Source organism: Prionailurus viverrinus, chromosome B4, assembly GCF_022837055.1.
Source record: "Prionailurus viverrinus isolate Anna chromosome B4, UM_Priviv_1.0, whole genome shotgun sequence".
In the NCBI taxonomy this organism is placed as follows: domain Eukaryota; kingdom Metazoa; phylum Chordata; class Mammalia; order Carnivora; family Felidae; genus Prionailurus; species Prionailurus viverrinus.
The window spans coordinates 40,546,110-40,573,623 of record NC_062567.1 but is presented as its reverse complement, the minus strand read 5'-3'; the positions used below and the strand labels follow the sequence as shown (position 1 = coordinate 40,573,623).

General features: G+C 40.0%; 1 protein-coding gene across 1 annotated transcript in view; it reads left to right on the top strand.

Moving 5' to 3' along the window:
* LOC125171111 (ovostatin homolog 2-like) overlaps window positions 1-20,617 on the top strand; it is a 55,665-nt gene extending 35,048 nt beyond the window's left edge. Inside the window, exons 20-35 of the mRNA XM_047868234.1 lie at window positions 228-357; window positions 2,911-3,029; window positions 4,196-4,247; window positions 5,036-5,119; window positions 7,465-7,641; window positions 8,677-8,758; window positions 9,392-9,548; window positions 11,789-11,863; window positions 12,592-12,757; window positions 14,267-14,478; window positions 15,424-15,633; window positions 16,304-16,428; window positions 17,503-17,593; window positions 18,188-18,256; window positions 19,757-19,859; window positions 20,565-20,617. Of these exons, the coding sequence (XP_047724190.1) occupies window positions 228-357; window positions 2,911-3,029; window positions 4,196-4,247; window positions 5,036-5,119; window positions 7,465-7,641; window positions 8,677-8,758; window positions 9,392-9,548; window positions 11,789-11,863; window positions 12,592-12,757; window positions 14,267-14,478; window positions 15,424-15,633; window positions 16,304-16,428; window positions 17,503-17,593; window positions 18,188-18,256; window positions 19,757-19,859; window positions 20,565-20,617 (1,905 nt within the window). The remainder of the gene's footprint in view (window positions 1-227; window positions 358-2,910; window positions 3,030-4,195; window positions 4,248-5,035; window positions 5,120-7,464; window positions 7,642-8,676; window positions 8,759-9,391; window positions 9,549-11,788; window positions 11,864-12,591; window positions 12,758-14,266; window positions 14,479-15,423; window positions 15,634-16,303; window positions 16,429-17,502; window positions 17,594-18,187; window positions 18,257-19,756; window positions 19,860-20,564) is intronic.
* Window positions 20,618-27,514: the final 6,897 nt, after the last annotated feature.

Sequence of the window (27,514 nt, the reverse complement as noted above, 5' to 3'; positions counted from 1 at the left end):
TCTGGACATGAACTCTACCAACGCCAAAAGATCTCTCAATAATTTCCTTGAATATTGCCCTAGTCTCTTTATTCTCAAATGCAAAAATGGCATTATCAAGTTATAAGACCTGTTCCCATAGTTTTTTGCTAGCAAATTGGCTAATTTTCTCAAGATGGAAAGAGGAATCGTAGCAGCAAAGTTTCTAGAATGCCACCCTCATTGCTTGACTGGTTTTTTTTTTTCAGATTTCGGTCCGGCTGGAATCATCTCAGTATTTTGAAGCAAATATCAGCACCCCTAAAAACAATGGCAGTGAGATTATCCAAGCTGGAGAGAAGAAAACGTATGTCTGGACTCTTCTACCGAAGACATTGGGTAAGTCAATGGGTATGCCAATCCCTCATGGAAAACCAGCCCTTTTGTTTTTTAACTTTTTTTTCTTTACTTTTATTTCCAGTATAGTTAACACAAAGCGTTATATTAGAGTCAGGTGTACAATAGAGTGAGTCAACAATTCTATACATTATTCAGGTCTCATCATGGTAGGTGCAGTCTTAATCCCCAGGATGGGTGAAATAGATGTAGGGAAAAAAACAGCCTACTTTTATGGCCTTCATTTATTTTCCTTAAATCCTCTATACAAACATGGTTTTCTCCCTCACATTTTGTAAGTCTCATTTTTGTAAATATTTTTAAAAAATTTTTTTTAAATGTTTATTTATTTTTGTGAGAGAGACGGCACGCAAGTAGGGGAGGGGCAGAGAGAGCAGGAGTCACAGAATCCAAAGCAGGATCCAGGCTCTGAGCCATCAGCACAGAGCCCGATGTGGGGCTGGAACCCCTGAACCATGAAATCATGACCTGAGCCGGAATCAGACGCTTAAACGACTGAGCCACCCAGGTGCCCCTCCTCTTTGTAAATTTTCAATTAAAAATCCTATTTTGATCATCTCTTTTCCAGTTGCTAATGCAAAGCCACCATTCATTTGTAGAAAAGCATAACATGATTTAAATACACTAGAAATGTAGGGGCGCCTGGGTGGCGCAGTCGGTTAAGCGTCCGACTTCAGCCAGGTCACGATCTCGCGGTCCGTGAGTTCGAGCCCCGCGTCGGGCTCTGGGCCGATGGCTCAGAACCTGGAGCCTGTTTCCGATTCTGTGTCTCCCTCTCTCTCTGCCCCTCCCCCGTTCATGCTCTGTCTCTCTCCGTCCCAAAAATAAATAAACGTTGAAAAAAAATTAAAAAAAAAAATACACTAGAAATGCCAATTTTCATGATCTATCAAATCCATATGTCTTGTCCCAAAAGGAGGTCATATTTTCATTAATGTTGCTCAGGTCCTCCACTTCTAACTTGCTCCTTCACCCATCATCGTGGACATGTGTCACCTATACCAAAATTACTCCTCAATCATGATGATTGCCAGGACTTCTAAATTTGCTAGATATATCATGAAACATCAAAAACAGTGAACCCTTGGATGGAGATCAGACACTGAGAAGAGTATTTTCTTCATGCATGTGTTATCTGCAATATAGAAAAATAAATTTAGAAGTATCTTGTTGAAAACATAAGGGAAAGGAAAGTTAAAAAAAACTAGTAAACAAAATGTTAGATGTGATAGATCCATGGTACTCATTATCGCTGATGTAAAAAATTGTCATTAAAATTTCCTTTATTTCATGTTCCATGTTCATTGTGTTATTGCAGGCAGCAAAGAGTTTATTTATGCGATTATTTCGGTTCACCTGTGATGTTGGTGTGACTAAAACTACTTTCCCTGTTAGATTTTGTTTCTCGATTTTTCTGACTACACTTAAGTCTTCAAAAATCTTACCCTGGCAATTGAGGTAGAATACTATTTGGCATGTTTTATGGTAAGTTTTATGGCATTAAGTGGGGGACACAGTTCTAAGAATAGAGAATCAAAGTCGTTCTTAAAAGGAAACAAATGAAACAAAACACAGCAACAAGTAAAAACAAGAACAGTAATTGGTTATATATATTGGTATATAGGCATACAGTAATAGGAAGCCGAAAGAATTATCTTTTTCAATCTTCCAATTTTTACAAGCAATGACACTGAAGATCAGTTTTAATTACATGACCCATGATTCACTGGGAGTTAAAAACAATGGATTCCTTGCTAGCACTGACTTAAATCCAGTGCCCTTTCCACTATGTCATATTTTACTATTTGTGTTTGTTCAAACTTGGGAAAAGTGAGGATCCCTGGTTATTTGATGTTCTGTCCCCATATTGGTATACGTAACCTTTATCGACAACCAATTATCAAGGAATTTGCTCTGTTGGCTTTACAAATTATTATTTTTCCTTAAAATATTTTACTTTTTAATTAGATAAATGAATCATTTATTTTTTTTGTTGGGTTGGTTTTTAACTTCTTTTTTATTTGAGTAGAGTAGGCACACTGTGCGACATTAGTTTCAAGCGTAAAACTTAGTGATTGAACATCTCTATGGTATAACCACCATCCGTCTCCATGCAAGGCTACTACAATGTCATTGATTATACTCCCCATGTTGTGCCTTTTATTCCCATGACTTATTCATTCCATGACTGGAACCCTCTCCTTCACGCATTTTGCCCATTACCCCACCCCCTTCCCTCTGGCAACTATCAAGTTGTTTGTATTTAGATCTGATTCTTTTTGTTTGTTTCTTTGTTTTGTGTTTTACATAATGAATCATGTATTTAACATAAGGATCTTGAAACAGCTAAAACAGAGCGTATCAAATCATCTTCAGGCAGGAGAAAGAACAAATTATTTTGGTCAAGCACAAATACGATGATAGTATGTATTCAGTTCATCCAATTCAAGATGTGGTTCGTAGAGTCTAACCATTTCCCATTACAGAAGAGGCCTATGGTCAACAATTTAACTTATATTCAGGAATGTTTTCCAGGTAAAGTGAATATCACGGTAGTTGCTGAGTCCAGACAAAGTAGTGCCTGCCCCAAAGAAGCAACTGATCAGCAGAATCTAAACTGGAAAGATACTGTGGTCAAAAGTCTATTGGTGGAGGTATGTACATGCAAAACTGTCAGGCTCTTTCTGATAAGCAATGGGTTAAATATAAGGAGACATTCTTCTTGCATATACTTAATGAATTGAGTATAGTGACTTTTGACACAAAACATATCATTTTAGATGATTTAAAGCAGCAGGAAAATTCATCCTTTCTTTAATTAATATCTGACCCAGGATAGTAAAGCTTAATATCTGAAACAGGCTTGATATTTTTTGCTTCCTCCCGACTCATGGTTCCTATAGACCTGTTGCTCTTCCCTTCCTTTTTTTTAATTTTTTTTTTTTTTTACATTTTATTTATTGTTGAGAGAGAGAGACAGAGCACAAGTGGGGGAGGGGCAGAGAGAGAGGGAAACACAGAATCCGAAGCAGGCTCCAGGCTCTGAGCTGTCAGCACAGAGCCCGATGCGGGGCTCGAACCCACGAACCGTGAGATCATGACCTGAGCCGAAGTCAGTTGCTTAACCGACTGAGCCACCCAGGTGCACCTTCCCTTCCTTTTTTTTAACCGACTCTTAAATCCGAGACAAATCTACTTGTCCTACACTCTGGTGTAGATCCCATCATCCTCAAAAAGAATTAACAGGGGCGCCTGGGTGGTGCAGTCGGTTAAGCGTCCGACTTCAGCCAGGTCACGATCTCGCAGTCCGTGAGTTCGAGCCCCGCGTCGGGCTCTGGGCTGATGGCTCAGAGCCTGGAGCCTGTTTCCGATTCTGTGTCTCCCTCTCTCTCTGCCCCTCCCCCGTTCATGCTCTGTCTCTCTCTGTCCCAAAAATAAATAAAAAACGTTGAAAAAAAAATTTTTTTAAAAAGAATTAACAATTCTCAGTAGATAATTCTCACCTCGCCTCTTGGTCCTACTCCACAAAACACTGTCATTTGTCATTGGAGATGCTGGACGGGATCAGGGGGGTCTACAGTGTCCCACGATGATATCGAAGTTATCTCTGTTGGAACAACGGGAACACAGGGTCTAAAGTAGATCTTTGTACTACACAGTGACTTCCAAATTTAAACAAAAGGGGTCAATGAATGGATCATCTCCCGGGGACAAACATGGGCCAGTCGTGCCTCTCTGAGCTGATTCTGGATTACGTTTCCTACATGGAAGGTGCCCCAGACTCATTACTTTGTGCTTGTCTTTGTTTACTCTTTGACAGCCTGAAGGTATTGAAAACGAAATGACTCAAAGTTTCCTTATCTGTACACAAGGTAAGAGACTATTTTAGGTGGTCAAATCAGTCCCAAAGAAAATTTGTCAACAGAGTCAACTTATTTCCTTTAATTACACATTAGTTCCCTGGCCACACTGAGTAATTTCAGTGATTTCATGTTAAGTACCTAACGAGGGATGATTTTATTTCATCCCTTACCTTCATTGTACAATTTTGGCTGACCAAAAGGATAATTTGTGAGAATTTTGTTGTCAGTTCATCTATGACATTGGTCTGCCTCAACCCGTTTTGCCATTTTACATATTTTTTGGCTCCTCTTGCCATATGATGTGTTGCACAGCATTGGACAGAGGAAGATCAGGACTGGGAGAAAGCAACCCACAGACACATCACCACCGCTCAGTCACCTGCTTTGTGGCCATCTTGTTGATGATGATCTGATGTTAGTGGGAATCTCCAAACTTTGCCTTCTGTGTGTGCTGTTTTATATGTCATAGTCAGTAGCTTTTTACATTTTTTTTCACACATAAGGAGTTTAGGCACTCTACTAATGGAAACTAAGGGCCATTATCTAATACACACACACACACACACACACACACACACACGCACACACACACACACACACACACACACCATTCTCTGAATGTATTATTATTCTAAACGAGATCAGAGATTTCAATTTCATCTTTCTAATAAGCAACTTGCAAAATAAAAGTCAATAATGGAATCTGTTTCCTCATATGTTTGCCCCACGTATCTGGTTGCTACTGTCTGTAAAAGAAAGGTATCACATTATCTTTTTTATCAATATTTTCCATCTAGGGACCAAAGTCTCCAATCAGGTCGTTTTGGACTTGCCAAGCAATGTGGTAGAAGGATCATCCAGGGCCTTTTTCACTGTTGTGGGTACGTTGGCCAAATCTTGTCTTTCACAATGAGTTGAAAATTTTGATGGAGGTGGTCTTAAAAAAAATAATCCTCAAAATAACAGAATGGAGAGATTTCTCTAAACTATTAGTTGGAGGGAAGGATTGTTGAAGGTCATTCTCTATGCTTATTTCCATGTGGGATCTGAAAGGAGCACCTGGGTGCCTCAGTCGATGAAGTGTCCAACTTCGGCTCAGGACATGATCTCGTGGTTGATGGGTTCGAGCCCCACATCGGGCTCTGTGCTGACAGCTCGGAGCCTGGAGCCTGCTTCAGATTCTGTGTTTCCCTCTCTCTCTACCCCTCCCTCACTAGTGTTCTGTCTCTCTCTGTCTCCCTCTCTCAAAACAAATAAACATTAAAAAAAATTCTAGTTAGCTACATATAGTGTAATATTGGTCAGGAGGAGTAGAATTTAGTGATTCATCACTTACATAGAACACTCAGTGCTCCTTACAAGTGCCCTCCTTAGTACCTATCACCCATTTAGCCCATTCCCCCCCCACCTCTGTCCATCAACCCTTAGTGTTTTCTCTATTGTTAAGAGTCCCCTGGGGCACCTGGGTGGCTCCATTGGTTGAGCATCCCCCTTGGGCTGAGGTCATGATCTCCCAGTCTGTGAGTTGGAGCCCCACATCGGCTAACAGCTCAGAGCCTGGACCCTGCTTCAGATTCTGTGTCTCCTTCTCTCTCTGCCCCTCCCCCACTCATACTCTGTCTCTCTCTGTCTCAAAAATAAACATTTTTAAAAATTTTTAAAAGAGTCTCTTATGGTTTGCTTTCCTCTCTCTCTCTCTTTTCCCCTTCCCATATGTTCATCCATTTTTTTTTCGTAAATGTCACACATGAGTGAACTCATATGATATTTGTCTTTCTCTGACTGATTTAGCTTGCTTGGAATAATACACTCTAGCTCCACCCACATCATTGCAAAGGGCAATATTTTATTCTTTTTGATGGCTTAGTAATATTCCATCATATATGTATATATGTGTGTATATATATGTATATGTATGTATATATGTGTGTGTGTGTGTGTGTGTGTGTGTGTGTGTGTGTGTGTATCTCCACATCTTCTTTATCCATTCATCAGTTGATGGACATTTGGGCTCTTTCCATATTTAGCTATTGTTGATAGTGCTGCTATAAACATTGGGGTGAATGTACCCTTTCAAATCTGTATTTTTGTATCCTTTGGGTAAATACTTAGTAATGCAACTGCTGGATTGTGGGGTAGTTCTGTTTTTGACTTTTTGAGAAACCTCCATACTATTTTCCAGAGTAGATGCACCAGTTTGCATTCCTACCAACAGTATAAGAGGGTTCTATTTTCAAATCTATGCCCTTAGGAAACACTTGTTCTGCTGGACGATAACTGCCATTTAGAAAACAAAGCCTTCTATTATAGCTCATTAATCGGAAATATTATACATGTTTATATATTTCCCCTTTGAAAACTCAGAATAAACTTTGCTTGGTAAAGATGCTGAGAATTTCCTCAGTAACAGGCAAAATCTATTTTACAAAAGGCAAACTTCTCTTTCTAACATGAATGCTTTTGTGGGAGGGACGGATTGCAGTTATAATTCACAGGCTCAGTTTCTCAAAAAGCTAACAAGCAAACAAGCAAAGACACACTTTTCTAACTTCCCCCTGTCTCTGGTAAGGAGATTTTCAGAAATATTTTGTATGCTTTGGGGCACCTGGGTGGCCCAGTCGGTTGAGCACCCAACTCTTGGTTTCGGCTCAGGTCATAATCTTGCAGTTCGTGAGTTCGAGCCCCGCGTCAGGCTCGACGCTGACAGTGAGGAGCCTGCTTGGGATTCTCTGTCTTCCTCTCTCTCGGCGTCCCCCCCCCCTCTCAAAAATAAATAAACATTTAAACAAAAAAGAAACATTTTGCATACCAGAAACTCCTTTAACTTCACCGGCTACGCCTATCTCCTCTTTAGAATTACCTCAGGAGAACGTTCCTTGTTTCCACCATTTAAATGCAATTTTAGGGACACCGAGGTGGCTCAGTCAGTTAAGCATCTGGCTTTGGCTCAGTTCATGATCTCAAGGTTCATGAGTTCGAGCCCCGTGTTGGGCTCTGTGTTGACAGCTCGGAGCCAAGAGTCTGCTTCAGATTCTGTGTCTCCCTCTCTCTCTGCCCCTCCCCTGCTTGTATTCTGTCTCTCCCTCAAAAATAAACAAACCTTAAAAAACAATTGTAATGCGATTTTTAATATTTCCTACTTCCACTGTGTGTCTTTTATCTGCGGTTGTTAATGCTGAGGTACCAACCATAAGCGGTGGTAACCTTCTGCTTTTCTTATTTTTAGGGGATATTCTAGGACTTGCGATGCAGAATCTGGAGAATCTTCTCCAAATGCCCTATGGATGTGGAGAGCAGAATATTGCCCTACTCGCATCGGATACCTATGTCCTAGACTATCTACAATCTACTAAACAGTTGACCGAGGAAGTTAAATCTAAGGCTTTCTTTTTCTTGTCTAACGGTGAGGCCATTTGAGTAATTTCCACCCATACTAAATAAAATCAATTGTCCCTGATACCAAGATGTCCTAAAGCTATTATTATGAGGTGGTCTCGTGGGGGGGGGGGCGCAGGTAGGTATTTATTTTTGACCCATAATAGTGGGTCTGGACTCCGAACTGAGGTGCTCTGAGTCCTAGCTATTTTTTCTTTTTACTTCAGTATCTACGCGGTCATTCAGCTTCACAGATTAGAACAATAACTTTTAAAATTATGAGCCCAGGGGCGCCTGGGTGGCGCAGTCGGTTAAGCGTCCGACTTCAGCCAGGTCACGATCTCGTGGTCCGTGAGTTCGAGCCCCGCGTCAGGCTCTGGGCTGATGGCTCAGAGCCTGGAGCCTGTTTCCGATTCTGTGTCTCCCTCTCTCTCTGCCCCTCCCCTGTTCATGCTCTGTCTCTCTCTGTCCCAAAAATAAATCAATGTTGAAAAAAAAAATAATTAAAAAAAAATAAAATAAAATTATGAGCCCAGTTTTTTTTCATCTGAACATTGTGCCACCCTACCTAGTTTGTTGCGCTTGTTACTAATAGCTAGAAATAGCTCACTCATCAAGTTCTGTATTCGTTTGCCCAATTGTATTCCATTGCAATGAAGTGACTGGATTTGCATGTAAAAAAAAAAAAAAAAAGAGACACAAACCTTGCAAAATGTGACACCAAGGAGAGATCCAAGGGGATAATTTCTCCAGGTTTACTTTCCAGAAAGATATCACAGAAATAAATTAACCTTAAGGAAAAGGTATTAAACAATTAGTTAAGTGCCACTTAGTAAGCTAGGCATAGTCACATGTCATATCTGGTCATTAAAACCCTGTAAAGCATGACTTACTTTTTCTCACTATGGATAGAGAACCCAAATTTCAGAAATTATACTTGAAATGATCCACCTAGTAATTTCTGTCTGTCTAAAACCCAAACACAGGGCTTGTGCTATGCCGTTCTTTTTCTTCTAATTTTCGTAGCTTGAAAAACTAATTTCTTATTTTTTTTTTATTTTAGGTTATCAAAAGCAGTTGTCTTTCAAAAACTTTGATGGTTCATATAGTGTGTTTTGGCAGAGTAACCAGAAAGGAAGCCTGTGGTAAGAGATGAGCATTTTATTTTAAATAATGTAAGAGTGACCCGAAGAGGGCTTGTGACAGTCTGAGGGGGGCTGAGTTCGGTGGGATTTGGAAGCAAAATGAGTTTCAAAGTGACTTTACAGAAATGAATCACATTGACTAAAATGTTTGACTGTTCTATCTCTAATCCAACCGTGTACCTAAAGTACCGTGGCAATTTGCCTAGCAGTCTGATCATTTAATGACACCCCCCTGTACCGCCACAGCCTAACACTGTGGCAAATGACACAGGTTGGTCTACACTTCTCAGAGAGCCATGTAGATTCAGGAGAGAGGAAAGGAAAACCAGAAGGCCCCAGAGCATCTAATTAAACCCATTCTGTCTCCGTGTGTAGATAATCCAATGAACCACAAAACAAGAATTTTGAGCGGAAACACGCTGGAAATTACCTACGCTTAGGTTCACATATTGACGTTCACACCATTTTACTGACCCAGTGGAAAAATCCACTCTCAGTAAATGTTCTTTGTGGTCAACATGAGCCAAATCAGACGCAGCCACTCTTGTAGGGGGAACAATGCTGATGAACCTGTTGGAGAAATGACGTCTCTTTCTTATCTAACTGTTGTCTAACTAGTGATTTGTATTACAGGCTCAGTGCCCTTACTTTTAAGACATTAGAGAAAATTAAGGAATATGTTTACATTGATGAACAAGTTCAAAAGCAGACCTTGCTCTGGCTTTCAAGCAAACAGCAAATCGATGGCTGCTTTAAAAGTGATGGCAAGCTTTTCAACAATGCCTGGGAGGTGAGAGATGAACAGAATTAGGCCTTCCTCACGTCGTTGCATTGCCTACCTTTCCTACTTCTGGTCTAACTCATCTAGAACAGGAATATCTTTCCTGGGAATATTACCCTTTCTGAGTCCACGAGGGTTGTAGGTCCCTGGTGTACTGGTCAACAGCCTCATTCCCTTGCATGCATGTTAACCACAGCTAGACTAACTCTTCCTGAACCTGGTGTTTGCCTCATGGTCTTTAGTTCTTCCATAGAACTAGTCTCCTGCAGTGGAGAAACTGAAAATAGGAGAGAAGGAAGAAAAAAGAAACCTAGAAGGGAAACATTCATAAATTTAAAGTCAGACAATATGTTAAAGAATGGGGCCCTCATTAGGGAATTCATTCCTATTTATGGATGGCAAGAATGTTCAGGAAGAATATCCAGTCATTCACAGCATTTCAGTGAAACTCTTTCAATGTTTTCTCAAGTCAAAGGATGAAGGCTTAGGTTGCTGTAGGTCAAAATACAAATGAGATGAACTATGTCCTTGAAGGTACCCACCCCTTCCCTTCCCCTGTGCATATGTAGGTAAATCACTAGGCATTTTCCCTTCTGGTTTCCCTTCTTTGAGGATACCTGTACACCTCCATTCCATCCTCTACATTGTTTTTTTTTATTTTTTAATGTTTATTTATTTTTGACAGAGAGAGAGAAAGAGAGAGAGAGAGAGAGCATGAGCAGGGGAGGGGCAGAGAGAGAGGGGGACACAGGATCTGAAGCAGGCTCCAGGCTCTGAGCTGTCAAGCACAGAACCCGATGCGGGGCTTGAACTCACAGACCGTGAGATCATGACCTGAGCCGAAATCAAGAGTCGGACACTTAACCCGCTGAGCCACCCAGGCTCCCCTAGACAAATGTCTTTAAATTATTTCAAATCTCTTCTTCACAATAGGAGCACCCTGGTAGAGAAGAGCTCTTGTCCTTATGTAGAAAATGAGAATTGTGTATGTTCTTTTCTAAAACATCTCTGCAAGCTTTCTTCTTACTGGGCTCGTTACCGATCACTGCTTCCGTTTGTCTGATCTTACCCAATCCCTTTTCCAGGATTCTGTGTGTGTGTGTGTGTGTGTGTGTGTGTGTGTTGAGTTGGGAAGGAGTAAGAAGCAACAGAAAAGCAAGAACCCATACTGCAAGAGAATGGTGATAGAACCTGTTGTAATTTAAATGGATCCCCCAGCTTATTTTGGTGTTCCTTTCTACAGTTATTTGCACCTTGCAAACTGAGCTCCTCAGATGTTCATTTTCTGAGGAAGAAAGAGGTCACCTTTTGCTTAAATAGAGAAACTGAGAGGTTTATGCCAGATCAGAGGATCTCAAATGCCATCCGAATGCTATGCACCTATATCATTAGAGCACCCATTCATTTCCCTGTGTCTTATTCCTAACTTTCTGAATCAGAATCTCTTGTGTGAATGCTGGTTTATCTAATGCTTAAGTTCCCCGCTGCATTTGTATGCATTGTCAGCTTACAAATTGCATAACTTATAGGTGCGTTTCTGGTTTTACACTCTACGAATCCTTGAGACCTGACTATCGTTACCTCCTAGGATACGTCCCCAGGGATGTTCAGGCTGCTTCGCAGCAACCTTCTGCTCGAGGGCAGCAGAAATTCTGTGTTTGTTTTTCCAAATGAACAATAAATAAAGGAAAATAGGGCCATGGGAGTTATTTGGAATTCATGCTCAATCCTGGGTCATGCAAACAGATTGTCATTTCGTGTACTTGACATTAATTGTATTTTTGTTTATTTCATTAGTGTCATGAATCTTGATGGATTCTCACTCCGATAGCATAGTTATTAACCATCTCATTTTAAAACTACATTTAGGGGGCGCCTGGGTGGCTCAGTCGGTTAAGCGTCCGACTTCGGCTCAGGTCATGATCTCATGGTCCGTGAGTTCGAGCCCCGCGTCGGGCTCTGTGCTGACAGCTCAGAGCCTGGAGCCTGCTTCAGATTCTGTGTCTCCCTCTCTCTCTGACCCTCCCCTGTTCATGCTCTGTCTCTCTCTGTCTCAAAAATAAATAAACATTAAAAATAAATAAATAAATAAATAAATAAATAAATAAATAAAATTACATTTAGGATGTTTTTATAAATAAGAGTATTGGTTCCAGTGTTTCTAGCATACTTAGTTTCACTTCAGAAGAATAGCTCTTTTTTGTGTGTGGTCTACTATCCTGTGTGATTAATTGTTCCCTTGTGTTTAGGGTGGAGAAGAAGAGGACGTTTTACTCACTGCCTATATTGTCGGAGCGTTCCTTGAAGCTGGACTCAATTTCACCGTACGGATTCTTATCATCCTTGAGTTCCAGCCAGTTGAATGCACATTAAATGCATTATGGGTTCAGAGCGATTTGAAATCCTTAGACTGAACGAAACATCGGGAGAGCATTTAATTCATTACCCCTCCTTAAGTTAAAGCTGCTCAAAGTTTTTCTGATTCATAGAAACCTCTGATGAACGCTTGCGTTTTTCTCTAGGGAAAATACACATAGGCACACATCCACAAGCTTTTCACACCATTTCAGGTATAGAGATATCTCCTTATGTCCAGCCATGAATTTCAGGTTAAGAAGTCCTGTTTTAGGTGTAGACGTAACCAAAGAGTCTGTTTGTCAAACCAGTTTAGTATGTAAACATTTTCAACTGAAGTGTGATCATATTGGCTACCCCCCAATCCCAAATTCAGATTATCTGACTGAAAAATCTATTCCTGAACTAAATGAAATAGCAGGAATTTTTAGTCACTAGTATATCTCGAAAAGCATCCTTAGAAATATAACGCATATTACTTAGCTTTTATTTCCCAAACACTAATATTGTCATTAAAACTGAATTTTAACAATATTTATGAACTATCACACATACATGTATATGAATAAGTTTATATGCAAAATATACTTCAAGGACATATTGTATACATTTTACAGAATGATTAGTTTAAATAGTCAGCAAGCTTATAAAGTATTCAGGTATTATTTTAAAATATATTATTCTTCGCCTTGACTAGTTTCCTGCTCTACGAGATGGGCTCTTTTGCCTAGAGGAAGCACTTCAACGCGGGGTCACTAATGGCTATAATCATGCAATTCTAGCTTACGCTTTTGCATTAGCTGAAAAAGAGGAGCAAATGGAATCCTTACTCCAGATCCTGGATCAATCTGCTACCAAAACAAGTAAGTATTATTATTCACTCTTACTAATGAGGATGGCCTTGAGAATAAAGAAATGAAACTTACTTATAATCATATAGGAACCCTGTCTTCACTGATCTGCTTCCATTTCGCTTGTGGAATTTCTCGGTGCCCCTTTATCTTTAAAGAACATTACATAGGGCACCTGTTGGCTCAGTCAGTTGAGCATCCAACTCTTGATTTCGGGTCAGATCCAGATTCTGGAGTCAAGGGATCAAGCCCTGCTGAGCGCAGAGCTTGCTTAAGATTCTCTCTCCCTCTCTGAGCGCAGAGCTTGCTTAAGATTCTCTCTCCCTCTCTCTCTCTGTCTCTCTGCCCTCCTAAAATTACAAAATTAAATTTAAAATTAAAAAATTTTAAAACAATAAAAATAAAATCAAGAACGTTATACGTTTTCTATTTCCCTCTTTCTCCTTTCTGTTAGTTTCTTTTCCAATGAGTGAAGTAGAGAAAATCAAGCATGGTGACCATGCCGTCGACCAAAATTACTGTTTGTGTGACTTAATCACATACTGCTTTTTTTTTTTTAATTTTTTAACGTTTATTTATTTTTGAGACAGAGAGAGACAGAGCATGAACGGGGGAGGGTCAGAGAGAGGGAGACACAGAATCTGAAACAGGCTCCAGGCTCTGAGCTGTCAGCACAGAGCCGGACGCGGGGCTCGAACTCACGGACCGCGAGATCGTGACCTGAGCCGAAGTCGGCCGCTCAACCGACTGAGCCACCCAGGCGCCTCAGTCACATACTGCTTTTAACCTTAGGGAATTGCTATTGAAGCTATATGGGTTTTCTAAGACTGCCATAACAAAGTGCTGCAGACTAGGTGGCTGAAACAACGTAAATTTATTATCTCACAGTTCTAGAGGTTTAAAGTCCAAGATCAAGGTATCAACAAGTGAGGTTTCTCTTCTTGGCCTATAGATGGGCATCTTCTCCCTCTGTCTTCACACGGGCGTTCTTCTGTGCACCTGTCTGGTGTCCCTTCTGTGTATCCAAATTTTCCCCTCTTATTGGAATACTAGTCATACTGGAGTAGAGCCCACGTTAACAGTGTCATTTTTCACTGAATCACCTCTTTAAAGGCCCCATCTCCAGGGGCGCTTGGGTGGCTCAGTCGGTTAAGCGTCCGACTTCAGCTCAGGTCACAATCTCGTGGTCCGTGAGTTCGAGCCCCATGTTGGGCTCTGGGCTGATGGCTCAGAGCCTGGAGCCTGCTTCTGATTCTGTGTCTCCCTCTCTCTCTGTCCCTTCCCCATTCATGCTCTGTCTCTCTCTGTCTCAAAAATAAATAAACATTAAAAAAAAAATTTAAAAGCCCCATCTCCAAAGAGAGTCACATTCAGAGGTACTGGAGATTAGGGCTTCAATATGTGAGTTTTGAGAAAACACATCTCAACCCACAGCAGAGGTCAGAAATGGAATTCGCACTGTTCTTATGTGTAATCAGCGGTACTTATAGGGACTATGTGAAAATTCTTCCTTTTCCTTAGATAATGTCATATACTGGGAACGAGCAAAGAAACCCAAGACAGAAGCATCCCCGTTCTTTATTCCTCATGCACCTTCTGCTGAGACTGAGAAGACTTGTTATGTGCTATTGGCTGTTCTTTCCAAGAAAACTCCTGATCTCACCTATGCGAGTAAAATTGTGCAGTGGCTTGCCCAGCAGATGAATTCCCATGGGGGTTTCTCCTCCACTCAGGTGATTGACATGGGCCTGATATTAATCATATGTTTCATGCGAAAGATGCTAGCCTTCAGTAATCTAGGTAGCAAAGGTAATCATAGAAAATACCTTCTGAGATGAAGAATATTTGATATTGTGCATGCCCAACGATTTGTTGGGCAGTTCTTGTGCAACAGAGACTCTACCAAGAATTCTTCATATACAGATGAATAAACTAAGGCCTCTGTTCAAGGAATTTGTGACTGATTTTTACCTCCATTTGCACAGTAAAAGTAGAATGTAAGTCTAGAAGGGATTGTCACCGTAAGCACCAGAGTCTTGATGATGTTAGATATCCAATAATACTATGCTACTACATATAGACCAAGAAAAAAAATTTCTCTCTATTTATGTGGTGTACGCATTGGGAAAAACAAATGGAAGTAATGAGTAACAAAAGAAAGGGGTATAAAAAACGGTGGCTTATGTCTTTCCTTAACAGGAAAAAAAGTAAAATTCAAAGAAATGCGGTTTGATTCCTGTGAAGGAAATTGTTACTTCCCTCCTTATTTTCTTTGCTTTAGTCTTAGTATCTGAATAAAATCATATGTTAGTGAATCTCCCAACATCCTTTTCTGATTCTGACTCCTTTTCTTGAAGATTGGTGGGCATAAACATTATCCAAGGCAGCCAAAGTACATAGAACCTTAATTTTTAGAAAAGATTTGACACTATTTTCAACAACAGAGACTACATTGCATTAAATCCTTTAAACGAACATCTAATTAAGCTGGGTGGAAGAAGATTAAATGGCAATCATTGCATAAGCAAATGTATCTTCCTATGACTTAAGATTTGTTTCTTGGTCCGTTGACCTGTCTTAGGGATATTTTTACGGATTGATTTAAAGTTCATGGTCAAGTGATGACTAATATTGCAACATAACAGAACTTAGATCTTGGCTTCTACTGTTCTTTGCAGGACACCGCAGTCTGTCTTCTTGCCATGACCCGCTACATGAAGTTAACCTTCTCTGATGACCAAAACACCGTCACCTTTCGCGGTGAAGAATCCAGTGAGATTTTCCAGGTTAACAGTGACAATCGCTTACTGGTCCAGCGTTCCGAACTAACAAAAGCACAAGGACAATATACAGTAGATGTGGAAGGACAAGGTTGTACATTTATCCAGGTAATAGAAATCTGCCTGAGGCAGAAATAAATATTTGCCAGTTAAAAAGCCAGACTATCCTTTTAGTTATAGATAGAGTGTTATTTTGCCGTTGTATATTTTCATTATTATCTCCATTCTTTCTCTCATTGATATTTTCTAATCAAAAGCTGAAAATTCAAGTTATTTTATGAAGAGACACTTACAACTAAAGATAGCTGGGTAACTGAGAAGTTTCTCGAGGAATGTCACCGTTAGAAAGAATTCCGATATTTCCATTAAATTATGTAAAGGTTCTTACATCTTCTGAAAACTGAACAATTACATTTAGCTTCATTCCCTGATGGTAAAGATACAAAATAAAGTGCATTAGAAATAAATATAGAAGGGGGGTGTCTGGGTGGCTCAGTTGGCTGAGCGCCTGACTTCAGCTCAGGTCATGAACTCACAGTTTGTGAGTTTGAGCCCCACGTCGGGCTCTGTGCTGACAGCTCGGAGCCTGGAGCCTCCTTTGGATTCTGTGTCTCCCTCTCTCTCTCTGCCCCTCCCCTGCTCACGCTCTGTCTCTCTCTCAAAAACAAATAAACGTTTAAAAAATTAAATTTAAAAATAGAGGAAACAGAAGTCCTTCAATTTTTACTTCAGGATAAATCTGTTGTATGATTTTCTTACGATTTGCTTTTCTTTTTAGGCTACCCTGAGGTATAACGCACTCCTACCTAAGAAGGCATCTGGATTTGCCCTTTCCTTGGAAATGATAAAGAAAAACTCATCGGATACGTTCCAGAGCCATTTTAACCTGACCGTAACCCTCAAGTGAGTGTCCCATTTTGACATCAACTCCCAGCTTAGACAGAGGGCGATAGATCAAACAATAATTATTTTAAATAGTAGCAAAATAAATATTAATGATGGCAACCACGATGAGTCCATACGTTGGTGCTGATATTTCTACGGCATAGTTACTTTATAGCTCTCTCTGTACACACCAGTTTAGTACTTATGCAACTATGACTTGTATTATAGGCAAGTATAAATGTGAAAGCTTCTGCTGGAAATATATTCCAGCAATGCTCCCATTTGTGTGTGTGTGTGTGTGTGTGTGTGTGTGTACGATCTGTCAGATTTGGGCAACAGAGATACTATTTTTTTTTTCCTCCTGAAGACCACACAGTGGGGCCAGTACGAGGAAACTTACAAATACTGGTTCTCTATGCAGAGCAAAATTTTAGATTTTTATTATTTGGAGTAGACAAAATCATTCTCTTGAATTAAAATATAATTTATCGATGTCAGAGAGCTTTAATCCTAGTTAATATGTGGAGAAACACCGAGTAAAATTAGTTTGGGGGATTTTTCTTAGGATTTCCGAATGAAAATCTTTTAAACGTCAGGGCTAAGATAAGAACTACATCCGCTGTGGAACCCTCAACGTCATGTCCAAACAATGCTGTCCAGAGTCAGGGACATAATCTAGGGACATAATCTAAGATTCTGCCAACATCTTGCTTTCCAAACAAAGATATCCTTTAAGTATTGTGCAAATCTAAGGCTAACATAAGTATATGTCATATAAATTTATCAGCTTTGTTTAAAATTCATGATTTTGAGGCCTCAGGTAAACTTAAAAGAGATTGGAGAGATTCTGGGTCCAGATAATTCACTCTTTACTCCACATTACGCTCCTTTGTATCTTCTCATCCATTATTATTCTAGTAGTGCCTATTCTCAGATGTTTGAGAATGACTTTCTTCGCCCTGTTCCCTCTTCAGTTTTTGCCTTTGCTCCAGACGTACAGACAGTTGGTATCTACGTCTCCATCATCCTTGCCTTAATATAGGTCACTTTTCCAGACAGTTGTCTCAACTTGTGTTTGTTTTTAAATTTCAGATATACTGGAATCCGCAATAACTCCAATATGGTCCTTGTTGATGTCAAAATGCTGTCAGGATTTACTCCAGTCATGGCATCTATTGAGGAGGTAAATAATAGAAGCCTAAAACTTGAGCACAGAAAAGGCTATAGTGTATACACGGAATAATTCGTTAGCAGAACAAAATCGTGCAATCCTTCCTTTAAACAAATATATTCAGAGTTCATTTGTTTGTTTTTGCTGTCACACTGGAGGGACGGTGTTCTTACTTTGTAGCAATTAGAAGTCATTTTTCCCCATAGTTCATAATTAATTTCTTTATTTAGTTCCTACTTGTGTTTATAAAAATATAGTGGCATGGAACACCTGGGTGTCTCATTTGGTTAAGCATCTGATTTCAGCTCAGGTCATGATCTCGCAGTTCATGAGTTCGAGCCCTGCATCGGGCTCCACGCTGGCAGTGAGGAGCGTGCTTGGCATCCTCACTCTCTCCTTTCTCTCTCTCTCTCACTCTCTGCCCCTCCTCTACTTGTGCTTTCTCTCTATCTCAAAATAAATAAACTTTAAAAAATATCATGGCATAAGGGAACATCCATAAAATGGATTCCTGACAATCAGTTAAGTAAAAAGCATGAACCATTCAATACTAGAAGATATTCTTTAATATCTATTCTCCATCCCTCCCTGCCAATTTCTTTAAAGCTTGAAAATAATGGCCAAGTGATGAAGACTGAAGTCAAGAATGATCATGTTCTTTTCTACTTGGAAAGTGTAAGTTCAGCAATAATTGTTTTTTTTTTTCTTCCGTGGCTTTCTTTTGTTTTCTAAAGGTAATTGGATGCTTGTATTTTATTTATACATATATGAATTTTTATCCAGTTGACCTTTGAATGACACAGGTTTGAATTGCATGGGTCAATTTACACAAGGATTCTTTTTTTTATAAGTGCAGTACAATACTGTAAGTATATTCTCTCTTCCTTATGATTTTCTTAATAACATTTTCTATAGATTTAATGTAAGAATACAGCATATGATATAACATACAAAATATATGTTAATTGTTTATGTTATAGGTAAGGCTTCTCTTCAACAGGAGGCTATTAATAGTTAAGTTTTGGGGAGTCAAAATATATATGCAGATTTTCAGCTGCACAAGAGGTCGGTACTCTTAACCTCCATGTTGTTCGAGGGTCAACTGTATATCTGATGGGGTTTATTAGAAAATATGGGACATTAAAGATGCTCAGTGTTCTTCCATTCCCACTTCTCCCTCTTAACTCTAAATGTCATTAGATATGTAACATATTTAATGATATCTAAATATCACCAGATAGTAAGAGTTAACAAGCGTGTTCATAATATGCTTTAGCTACTTTACTAGAATGACTCAAGTCAGCAATATCATTTTCCTGTTTTTCATTCTTCACAGCATCTAACATAGTATGGACACAGAGTCGATGTAGAATTCACGTAGAGTTTAACAGGAACTCACAACAAAGGCTGGCATGAGTTTTAGAGTTGTCCCTTCTATGTGTACATCATTACCTTTCACATAAATGCCTACATTACACTAATGCTCTGAACTAGACTCTTTTCACTTCAATATAAGCAATGGGACTTCAAATTTCTTATAATTTAATGTCACCTAACACATGATTTTGTCATTATGTAAGATACTGATACCCTAGTTCTTTTTTTTTTCAATATATGAAGTTTATTGTCAAATTGGTTTCCATACAGCACTCAGTGCTCATCCCAAAAGGTGCCCTCCTCAATACCCATCACCCACCCTCCTCTCCCTCCCACCCCCCATCAACCCTCAGTTTGTTCTCAGTTTTTAAGAGTCTCTTATGCTTTGGCTCTCTCCCACTCTAACCTCTTTTTTTTTTTTCCTTCCCCTCCCCCATGGGTTTCTGTTAAGTTTCTCAGGATCCACATAAGAGTGAAACCATATGGTATCTGTCTTTCTCTGTATGGCTTATTTCACTTAGCATCACACTCTCCAGTTCCATCCGTGTTGCTACAACGGGCCAGATTTCATTCTTTCTCATTGCCACGTCGTACTCCATTGTGTATATAAACCACAATTTCTTTATCCATTCCTGATACCCTAGTTCTATTTAATTGGGTAAATCATGAACTTCTGGATATGATTTGCTCAGTGATTTTCTTTTTGCAGAACTGCTGATGTGTTTGTACCTAATGTATTTATCATTTGCGTCTTCGTGTGATGTAGACCTGATGTATTTACCATTTGTATTATTCTAGGTTTTTGGTACAGTGAACAGTTTTACTTTCTCTGTTGAGCAAAGCAACCTCGTGTCCAACATACAGCCAGCCCCGGTTATGGTCTATGATTATTATGAAAAAGGTAGGCAAGCAACACCCTTGCCCTAAAGCTACTGAACATGACCACGATATCTAGATCTAAGACTCCCTGAGCCACTAAATTTTCCAAAATCAACCTCAGTCATCAAATACTAAACAGTAACTGGTTTTACTTTCTATATTGCTTTTTTGCCCTCCCTGTTATATCTTCAGACTGGGCCATTTTCGAGTCACCAAAGATGTTCGGCACCTAGAATCTTTTTGACATAGTGTGAGAAAGCGCCCCTTTAACTTGAAATACAAACCATTCGACACTTCCAGTCTCTTTGTTGCCCTTACCATTTCGTGCTACCTTTATGGACTTTGATTTGAGAAGGAGAGTGGACAATACTCTGAAATGTTATGGAAAACTCTTGATAGATTAGGTTCCAAAACAGTTGCTAAGATGTTGTAAGGACCATAAAAATTTTCCATGGAAGCTCAGTGCTATTAGTTTCTCATTGAATGTCACATGAAATTTGTCAAGTAGCATTTGAATTCCTGCTCCTGTCCTTTACTAATTGAATGTACTTCATCAAGCGCTTTAAACCTTAATACGATATTTTTGGATTTAGAAAATGGAGAAGTGATTGACCGTCTTACAAAATTATTGGAAAGATAAGACCTAATGTATCTACATAGTCTGACATAATCTGATTATACAAAGTTGGAAACTTAATAAGGGGCGAACTTTCTCTTTATTTTCCAGATGAATATGCCCTTGTTACTTACAACATCAACAGCGTTTCAGATTCCTCGTGAGAAAAAACAAAGCACCGGAAAAGGTAAGGAAATTGCAAATATTGAAAATATATCTACAACGAAAGCCTAAAAAGATAAAACAATAGATGAAACAGAGGGAAGTCTGCCATATGTCACAGGGTTTGAGTAGCTATGTGTACTAAATGAGTATCCTGATAGTCAATAAGATTTTATTTCTTTCTTTAAAATAGCTTTAAAGAATTTCCAGCTGTATACGTGGCTTTTGTACATGACTCATTTTTTAAAGCCTCTCATCTTTGTTTTATAAGTTGATAAGTCATCAAATATAGATGCGCATCCATTTATACACATTCACGTATAGATTAGATGTGTGTGTGTATATATGTATGTTTGTTCAGCAATGTCTATACCTATCTATCCATCTATCTATCATCTATCTATCTCTCTCTCTATGCACACACAGTTATTTATTGTTTAACCTATGTTTTTAAATTCCAGATGGAAAGCTATTTACTTTGAATGAACTCATCTTTCTGTAGCAAACCTGGAAGAAAGCCATGCATCACCTCCCATATTGAAGAGACCACAGTCTTCCGTGACTTCTTACCAGATTGTATTTTTTATTGTCCCATAAAATGCTTTCATTTCTCATCTGAGTCTGTGAGTTTCTCTCCTTTCAGTACATTATATGTAATTTTCATCCTGGGAAACTTAGGACTTTCTTTGATAGCGGCTCTCATAATTTTCTTTACTGGTGTCAATTCTCAGGTCAAGTTTCTAGACGCTATGGTGTACAGACTATGGGATCCTCCAATATCCAGAGAAAGAGCAAGAAAGCCAGGGTCAGTGGACGTGAGGGAAAGAGATGAAGTTAAAGAGGACTTCATATGGGCTCAAGGAAATAAAAGAAACACAGGCAACACAAAACACACAGACTCTTCTCCATGAAAGATCATCAGAGAATGAGGGGAAAAGTACTTAGAAAGTCACAAATTAATTGATGGATTTATTAATTTCCTTTATATAATTGAGAGGGAAGTCCAATGGCGTTTGGTCTTTGGAAAAATTAATTTATTATACTGATTAATACAGGCTTATGACTCTGCTGAGATACTACTACAAGTAAGAAAAAGATACAGATAAATTCTCCAGTTGCTGAGCTGAAAAAAAAAAAATGGAAACAGAGTATCCTGGACTCTACCAGTACCCCCCAAATTAAAAATATAGAGTTTTAAAAGAAAATGGTTAAACTGATTTGTGTAGTATCTCTGCCCAACGTATATTGCTCACAGTGCCTCAGTTACAACTGGGCCCTTACTACATGTTTATTAATTGATTCATCGTAGATACACTGTTGGGGTGAGTCCACAGGTGGTGCCACGAAAGTTGATTTCATTGGGTTAAGAATTGCTTTATGCCTTCTCAGTTCGCTTATTTTACCAAAACGTGGCACATCAGATGTGTAGATACGACATCAGTACTCCATGCTTTTAAAGACACCCTAGGCTCTATATAAGTTCAAGAGTTTCATTCAAGGAAAATACGACTCCTTGGTACCTGGTAAAACAAGGGAAATTTACTTTGTGGTAAATAACGTCCCCATGTGGGAAACTTTTTTGTTGTTGTTGCCTAAATAAAGAATTCTCAATCTTCATTTTACGTGGCACGTATTCAATAGTCCGCGGACATAATGAAATCGTTTCCCCAATTCTAAGGAGGCAAGGAGGGCACGATGAAGTCTGCTAATGGCTGTATTTCAAGGCACAGAGAAATTCTAGAATTTAATGTTGACTTTCCCAAAATTTCTTGGTGTCACAGTGAGGATGAGAGGTAACAGGGAACTGAGATCTACGTATCTTCTAAAGAATGAAAGACTATTGATGAACAATATAGCTCTGTTACTTGCCCTTTGCAGTGAAACCTCTCTCCAGTTTATGTGGGACAGAAAACCAAAATAATTTTCCTGGTCCACATTTCAATATAGAATGGGGCCTAAAGGAGTACCTGGGTGGCTCAGTGGGTTAAGAGTCTGACTCTTGATTCTGGCTCAGGTCATGATCTCACAGGTTTGTGAGATCGAGCCCCACATTTGGCTCTACGCTGACAGCATGGAGCCGGCTTGGGATTCTCTCTCTGCCCCTCTCCTGCTTGCCCACGTGGGCATGTGAACTCTCTCTCAAAATAAATAAATAAACAATTAATTAATCAATTAAATGGGGCATACCGGACATTCCAGTTTAGGAGTATTGAATGGGAAATGCCAAGTTTTGATGCGATTGTGTGTGTGTGTGTGTGTGTGTGTTTAAGAAAAGATCTTTAGTAAACTAGACCACCATGGAATATTTAACGGAGGATATACAGCTTTGATCTAGGTGACACTTGCATTATCAAAGCATCATATGACACTTGTCCCTCTTGCCTCTCTACACAAAAGTACTTGGACAACAGGAATAATTCATTCCATCGTGTTTTTATGTAGCCATCACACTTTTTTGTGTTTGCAGTTTGATATGTTATGTTTACATTTAACTGGTACATGAAATACTTAACCCTCACATCCCCTTTACTGTCTTCTAGAAATCTCACCCTCTTTGGCCTCCTCCTCATTCTCTCAATTTTTTCTTATTTCTCTTGTCTTGGCCTCTTGCCTTTTATTGTTTTATTTTCCTCCCATCATCCCTTAAGGATTTGATCCCCTCCCATAATATACACCTTTTCCTTCTCACTCTCTAGATACCAATTGATCTTCTTTTTTTTGGCCCCACTTTCTTTCTCCAAACATTAAATAACATTTTTCATCATGATTCTAGCAAGCCCTCTTCTCTTCTCTTTATACATACTAAAAACCCTGTGATTTAATTTGCATCTATATTTTTTATGATTCCCAAATATATGCCTCTCTTTCTACATTTCAGCCCCGTGAATCCCACTGCCTACTGTACTTCTTTAGCCACATGTCCCACAGGCGCTTCAATAACATTCATTATTTACCCCCAAACTAGCTTATTTGACAGAGGTCCTTATCTCAGTGTGTGACAATATCATCGCTAAACAATTAATCTAAGGATCAACCTTAACTCCTTCCCTGTCTCATCTCTTGCATTTTACTTATTTACTGTTGCTAATGGACCCGTGTTGACCTATCACATGAATGATTCACTGATCCATTTGCTTTTATCCACATTGCCATGTTGCCTTAGGTCAGACCACCAGTCTTGAGGGCCCACATGTGCCAAAAATCTCTTCTAGATGGTGGGGCTATAGCAATGAATGAAAATCGTAAGAAATGGCCATCCTTGTGGAGCTTACATTTGAATGGGAGATATACACAATATATGTAATCTAATCAAACAATATATGTAGGCATAAAATTAACATCATAGAGAAGCAAAATATAGGAAATAGGAAGGTGATAAGTGTTAGGGAAGAGAAAAACTGTAGAGATGAGTAGGAAGACCCACAGCATCCAAGGAGACAGGAAGAGGAGAAGGACTGAAATACTGAGTAGATTTAGGTTCGACCTCCTTAACGCAGTGACATTTGAAGAAGGGTCTGAAGGAGGTGAGGGAGTTAACTACATAGATGTATCGGGGAAGAATCTTCCAGGCAGTGAAAGCAACTAGAAAAGCAGGAAGGGAGGAACATGTGGTGGAAACGTGTCTTCTGTGTTCACAGAGCAGCAACTACCTCAGTGTGACTAGAATTGAGAGAGCAGAGGGGAGCATATAGCAGGGGGGAAGGAGGTGGGAATCGTAGCGGGGAGTTAGATCAGGTAGGGCATTGAGGGTCACCATTGGGACTTTAACTTTCCCATCTCTCCCAACTTTTCTTTCTTTTTACAAAAAACATGCATATATACACAAGATATGGTGGTCCTGGGGGAGACCCCCCCAACACACACACACACACACACACACACACACACACACACAGCTTTCGGATGTAAAAGAGCAAAAGTAGAAGTGCGGAGATCTGGTAGATGCTATCATGTAATCCAGACAAAAGATGACAGTGGTTTGGACCAGAGTTTGTAGCAGTGGAGACGGTAAGAAGTGATCAGATTCTCAGTGCATTTGGAAGGCAAAACCAGTAGAATTTCCTCACGGATTGTATATAACAAATGAGAAAAAGAGCGGTCAGACATTATTTCCATGCCTTTGGTCCGAGCTACTGGAAAAAAAGAATCGCCATCACCTGAGCCGGCTGTGACTGAAGTAAGGTTGAAGGAGGAATTCGTGTTTGCACTTGGTGACTTTGTGATTTTTATATACTCAAGTGGAGATATCAGGTTGGAAACTGAACAATCGATACAGGAATTTGGGTGAGAGCTCTGGGTTAAAAAAAAACTAATTTGGGGGAGATTAGAACCTAGAGAAGAGTTAATGAGAAGAGATTGCTCAGCAGTTAAGTCTGCTGTGAGTACTCGAAACTTAAGAGGTGGGTTAGGGGCAGGTTAAGGAAGAATCAGTAAATATGACCCTGAAAGAGAGACCAGTGAAATAAGAAAACCAAAACAGTGTGCTCACAAAGGCCAAATGAAAAATGTATCAAGGAACAAGGGGTGATCGACAGTGTCGAGGGCTCATGATTAATCAAGTAAAATAAATATTGCAAATTGATCATTTATGGACTTGGAAAAAAACATTACCCACAAAGGGACATCATAAACCAAAGTAAACTGCATTCATTCTTTAGGACAAACGTCTTAGAAGAGTCATGTTTTGGGAGGAGTAAATTTTTCCTAAACTTCCTAAGAGTCTGTGGTGTTAATAAAAAAAAATATATATATATGGATGCTGATCTCTTACCTAGACCAATTTAATTAGAATCTCTAAGGCAGGAGTATTGCCAAAAGTCTATTGGAAATGCAGAATGTCATGTTTTACCCAAACACATGGAAACAGAGTCCACATTCAAACAAGACCGTCAGAGGACACACGTGCATCTGAAGGTTTGCACAGACCATCCCTGAATTCTTCCCTTGGAGAAATCTGCAAAAGTTAGCATAGCAATCATTCTTGCTGGTCCTCGATCTTTGAGAGCTTTCACTCTCTCCCTGCTGTGCCGAATAACATCTCATCACTTATCTTGCTTACAACTGTCTTACTTCTCCTCTTCCCCAACCACCTGCAATATCTGAAATAAAACATGTTGGAGAATGCACCCTTCTGTGTTTGCGGTTGCTCACCTAAGAGTATCCTTCCTTCTTCAATTTAGAGAACTCGTGTTTTGCTCCGGCCCCGGGGTGGTTTGGGATGAATCCTAATTTTAAGCCAATCACATTATCACAGTTCTCACTGTGAGTGAGTGGTGTCCGTGGGTCAGGTTCCCTAGGTGTAGATTCTGGGATGGAGATCTGGGTGGAGGGGGTTTACTGAGGAGAGCTTTAAAGAACAACACCCGTGAAGGAGAAGAGAATCTGGATTGGAGAGAGAGAGGGGTTGAGCTGCGATGGGCCCCAACAAAAGTGTCAGCCCGCAGAAAGCTTTGGTGCTGGGATCGGCTTTTAGAATTCTCCCACTTAAGGCAAGGGAGCCAGGTCTTGATATCACCACAGTAGTGGTTATTGGATACCAAGCTTACCCTAAGGAGAAGGGGGAACTTGGATGAAAAGTCTCTCTGGCACTGAGGGAAATTTTCAGAGCTGAATTCATCGGAGAGCCAACAGTCGCCAACATGTCTAGAAGCTGGGATCAGGAGTATTTCTGTCGTAGAGAAGAGTATCTAAAGGACACATCCCAGGTCGCTACTCTGGTCTAGCAGTGAGATACAAGAACCAGATCCGACTAAGGACCTAATACGGGGATGTCTTCTGGAACAGCATCTGGGATGGTTTTGCTCCTCGGTAGAAAAAGAGAAAGAGAGAGGGAGGGAGAGATCCAGGAGATTTAGGAGAAGAAAATTCTTCTGCTGCTGCCCCCTCCCTTTAAGATCGAGATATTACTGGGAATAAGTCACCTTCGGTAGCGCAGAAGCCAAACTGGGACTAGAAAGGCAAGACGATGCTGACCCATCAAGTGGCAGAGCAGAAAGAATGACAGAAAGGGACGAGCTGCTGAACCAGGGCCAATACCACCCTCCTCAGAATTTGTGCCACATGAGGTAAATGTTTGATATTTTTGAAGTCTCCATTAGTCAAGCATTCTGTTCCTTGCAGCTGGTGAAGATTTTCTCATCGTTTTTTCCCCAATTCTTCATCTTTTTTTCCCCCTGTCGTATCTTTCTAGAGAACTTGCGATATCTCCTTTTGTAAGTTCTTTCTTGATTCTTAATCCCGGGGAGATCATGTTGGAGAGGGGCCAGTACAAGGCTGACTGACTGACTGACTGACTGACATGGATCATCCATTGTTCACAGTATTGTTCTTTACAGCTAGAACTTGAAGGATGGCGGGGGGAGTGCATGTGTGCGTGATATTTAGTCTCGGTAGGGACTTATCCTATGTTTTTTCTGTACCAGGCACTGGGCTAATCACTTTAAATATATTAATTTAGGGGCACCCGAGTGGCTCAGTCAGTGAAACGGCCAGCTCTTGATTTCCGCTCAGGTCACGCTTTCGTGGTTCGTGAGATCGAGCCCGCATTGGTCTCTGTGCTGACAGCACGGAGCCTGCTTGGGATTCTCTCTCTCCCTCTCTCTCTCTCTGCACCCCCCCACCCCCCCGCACTAGCTCTCTCTCATCAGAAGTAAATAGACTTTAAATTAATTAATTAATGTATTTATTGAAACCCCACCACAAGCTTCTAAAGTTTCGTTATTATCATTCCCATTTACAGACAAAGCAAGAGAAACAACAAGGAATCTAAGTGACTTACTCAAGGTCACTCCTCTAGTAAGAACCAGGATCGAAGCAGATCTTGGAGGCCCCAGAGCCTTCGCACTGTAACCGCTTTGCAAAGAAAGGGAGGAAAACTCCACACACACAACCCAAGTCCT